Source organism: Limulus polyphemus, unplaced genomic scaffold, assembly GCF_000517525.1.
Source record: "Limulus polyphemus unplaced genomic scaffold, Limulus_polyphemus-2.1.2 Scaffold8004, whole genome shotgun sequence".
In the NCBI taxonomy this organism is placed as follows: domain Eukaryota; kingdom Metazoa; phylum Arthropoda; class Merostomata; order Xiphosura; family Limulidae; genus Limulus; species Limulus polyphemus.
Genome location: NW_013673614.1, coordinates 20,441 through 24,759, shown reverse-complemented (window position 1 = coordinate 24,759; position 4,319 = coordinate 20,441). Strand labels below are relative to the sequence as shown.

The following is a 4,319-nucleotide window of genomic DNA, read 5'->3' as shown; positions in this document are numbered from 1 at the left end:
CAAACATACTGATCTATGTGTAATAATAAACCATTGTAACCTGTTACAAATATTCTGATCTATGTGTAGTAATAAACCATTGTAACCTGTTACAAATATTCTGATCTATGTGTAGTAATAAACCATTGTAACCTGTTACAAACATACTGATCTATGTGTAGTAATAAACCATTGTAACCTGCTATAAGTATACAGATCTATGTGTAGTAATAAACCAGTATAGCTCTGTATGATGTTTATGGTGGCCTTGTTTGATTGGTAGTGTAAAGGTTAAAAATCACCTCAACATTTAAAACATATCTACATGTAATATTTGACATTTTATTTTATGATACCTTAACAATAACATGATAAACGTTTCAACAGGTAGTTTTACAATACTAATTATCCTTTCTTATATTACTGTTGTTAAACAATGTTTTTTGTAAAGCACATAATGTAAGCACAAACATGGTCTAACACTTACTCCCTGGAATGTATGAGAACGATCTAATTGTGTAATATTAATTCAAAAGTTTGGTGGACTCCGGAAGCAACCTCCATGGCTCTCGATTTCAGAGAGAGTATAAGATTTATGTTTCCAGGCTGGATCTTTAATTCAGCCAGAACCCAGATGCCGTTCGTTAACTTGAGGGACTGGTAAAGCATATCCTGCCCTTCAACATTTCTCTTGGCGATTGTAAAGATATTGTTGTTCTGTAGTTTGCTCGAGACTTGATCTGCTGTATAATTCACATTCTCTATTGTATATTGTACTTCATTCTGGGCAGGAATGTCCTTCCAGGTGGCCAGGAACACCCGCTTATCCATCATTCCATCTTCCATACACAAGACATGCAGAGGAACAAGACAGCTGAAGTAAAATACATCTACATTATTCTTTATTGCCACCTGAAGGTTTGTTAAAGGTTCCATCTTCTGAACAGGTCCCTTAGTGTTGATTGGAAGGCTTGAATCTACAGATCCGTTAGGCTGCAATGGCCCCTGTACCTGAAGAGATTGGGCTGGAGAAAGACCAAAGCTGTTTTTATTAAACTGAATTGCAAATGAAGTCATTGCTTGCATGGCTTTGTTACTGAATGTCATTTCCATATATATTTGTCCATTTCTCCGAGTAAATGTTCCACTTATCTCCAGACCTTTTCCCCGGGCAGCTGGGAGCCACACCTGTTTTGCTGGAGTGTAGAAAGGTGTGACATTTCCAATACCAAATATGTCACCTAGGAGTCCACTGCTGCTAACAGGAGGAGCTGACGTTATACCTGCTGGAGCAGAAGTATCACTAAGTAGACTGTCCAGCCCTCCACCTAAGAGATCCATAGCGGCAGTGTTAGCAACAGGCTGAGGTTGCGAAGGTATGGGAGCCTGGTAAGTGGATGGTGCACTGATATCGAGACTAAGCAGGTCTCCAATAAGATTGTCAGCAACAGGAATAACTGTAGGTTGCTGCTCATCAGTGGGCTGTCCAGGAGCTGGTGGACTTCCACTGGATGCCTCTTCTGCTGAACCAACCGAGTTCTGTCGAGGAGGCAGCTGTTTTCTAACAGCAGTCTTACCTTCTACAAAAGCAGATGGAGGTTTATGGTACACAGAAGCCAAAGTTCCAATGTGACAGATCAATTCATCAAGAAGAGTTGGTTCAAGAAGATCCGTCTCTTCACTGATTAATGGTTTCTCTGCAAGGACAACTTCTTTGGCAGCAGCAGGATCCGTGGACAACAGCCTCCAGTAGATGAAACCTCTGTCTCGTAGGTCTGGGTTATCACTATCCTGTGTAGCCAAACTCAACACTTGCTGGACAAGTTCCTGTGTCTCAGTTGGTCTTTTCAAGAACAGTTTTACAATGGCTGTTAACAACTGCAGTTGAACTTGTGTGTTCTCATCATGGAACCCCTCCAAGAAACTCTCAAGAAGCTCATCAGCATTATCTATCCTTTCGGCATACTCTCCAATAATCCAGATCATGGAAGCTCTTGCTTCCGGTTCATCCAGTGTGTCCAAGTTTTCACATAATGTAGAAATGATGCTTTCATACTTGTTTGGATACTTCCTGAAAATATCTTTGATAACAACAATAGCTTCTTGTACAACATAGTTCACTTTGGTCTGAATCAAATCTAAAAGAGTACTAACACATCGTTCAGCAGACTGCTCTACCTTAATAGCACATCTTCCAATAGCCCGGACAGCTTTCCTAACAAAGTCTACATCAACTTCTGTTGCATACTCTCTGAGTTCAGCCAGAACCTGAGCAATATTTGCTTGAGAGGCCAAACGGATCATTATATCCAACTTCTCTAGTTTTACGTAGATTGGGTCATTATATTTGACAAAAAATACCTTCATCTCCTGTTTCAGAATGTCAGGTCTTTTCTGAACAATAAGGTTAATGTTCCTGAGAGCAACGTACTGTGTTTCAGCCTCACTGGATAATAAAGTGACCAAAGGTGGGGCCAGCTTCTTGGTCAAAGAAGTGACAAACTCTGTATCGTTTCCCATCATTTCCATGAACTTCATTAACACCTTCACGGCAGACAACACAACTGCAGCATTTGCATGAGCCAGTCGTGGGGTGATACGTTCACAAATGCTCTGTGCCTCCCTGTCATCTTTAGGAGTATAGTTTGCCAGAGAGTCTAAGATAAAGACTTGACCCCATTCTGTACATTCATTTAAAGCTGTAAGCAGCTTGTTAACAGCCTGAGCATTCATTTCTATCAGAGTCTGACCACTGCTTGAAGTTTCATTAATTTCTGAGAGAGCAGCAACAGCATTAGCAACCACCATAGGGTTGGAGTCGGACAGCAAATCTCTAAGTTGATCAAGAAATCCCTGGTCTTCTACCAACTGAGCATTAATGTCATGTAATTTTGCCACACATACAGCTGCAGTTTTCCTGACGTAAGGGTCCTCATCTTTCAAACATTTACGTAAAGGTTCACAGAGATATTCTGTAATCTTGTCCACCCGAATACAGCCCATGGTACGTACAGCCAAGGCTCTGATAAGAGGATTAGGGTCTTCGCAATCTTTAACAAAAGTGTTCACTGCCATGATTGCCATATCAGGCTGGCTTTTTGCATAATTCATCAGGTAGAGATATACTAGTTTCTTCAGCTCTAAGTTGTCTGTCTGCATGCAGTTGACAACGTCGGGAAACAGAGCACTAACATCCTTTCCCACAGTCATAGAAGCAATAACTTTTTTCACGGCTTCTTTCTTCTTTTCTTTTTTGTCACTGTTCAACTCACTCTTCAGCTCAAATATCTCACCTAGAGATAATTTTAAAAGACACGTGTATATACATATTCAGTACTTCATACCCAAAGACAAACAAAAAAATTACATAAAATAACCTATAAATTATAAACATGTTATATGTTAGAGCCAGTAAGCAAAATGTGGATATAGTTAGGGCAGTTAGCTTGTAATGGCCGCCAAGCAGTAATAGAACTAGTACTGATGGAAACTGTATTTTAGTGTAATTAAGGATCACTTTGATTCAACCTCAAATAATGATCTAAATGCAATCATAAGGTAACAATTACCTGAAATTGTATAAACAATATTTGCGAGAACAAAAACCAAACTGCCAAATACTTTCAGTTGAGACTCTTTATAGCTTGCATCTATTCTAAAACACTTGTTACAAAATACTTAAAAAATGATCTCATAATAACTAACAGTTTTTTTTTTTTTAAATAACCAAATGTGATATTTCAGTATGGCAAGGAATAGTAAATTGTTAGATAATTAAAAATGAAACTGAATACTTACTACAGTTATTATAAAACATTAGGTTTTATTGGCATTTCACTGTATATTATTGGATACGCCATTTCAGCCTACTCTTTACTTTCTGTTTTTTACAGCTCCTGTAAAACCCACATAAACTCCCTCAATGTAAGGATGAGTAAAGTATGTAATATATACATGGATACCCTAAAGTGACAGAAATCATAAATGTAATATTTATCAGTACCGATTCTGAGAGTGAGTTAATCTCATTCAAATATCCGTCTCCATGCTCAGTTACTGTGTTATCATTCAGTTCCATTACCCTTGGTCCATCCTGTATATATACCAAGTAGTGATTCTGAGAGTGAGTTAATCTCATTCAAATATTCGTCTCCATCCTCAGTTACTGTGTTATCATTCAGTTCCTTTACCCTTGGTCCATCCTGTATATATACCAAGTAGTGATTCTGAGAGTGAGTTAATCTCATTCAAATGTCCGTCTCCACCCTCAGTTACCATGTTATCATTCAGTTCCTTTACCCTTGGTCCATCCTGTATATATACCAACACAGGTTTTAATC

At 38.6% G+C, this 4,319-nt stretch overlaps 1 protein-coding gene across 1 annotated transcript in view; it reads right to left on the bottom strand.

The window, feature by feature from the left end:
• Window positions 1–299: 299 nt before the first annotated feature.
• Window positions 300–4,319, bottom strand: part of LOC106475041 (AP-1 complex subunit beta-1-like) — a 6,399-nt gene continuing 2,379 nt past the window's right edge. Inside the window, exon 2 of the mRNA XM_013935739.2 lies at window positions 300–3,272. Coding sequence (XP_013791193.1) covers window positions 490–3,272 — 2,783 coding nt within the window. The 3' untranslated portion in view covers window positions 300–489. The remainder of the gene's footprint in view (window positions 3,273–4,319) is intronic.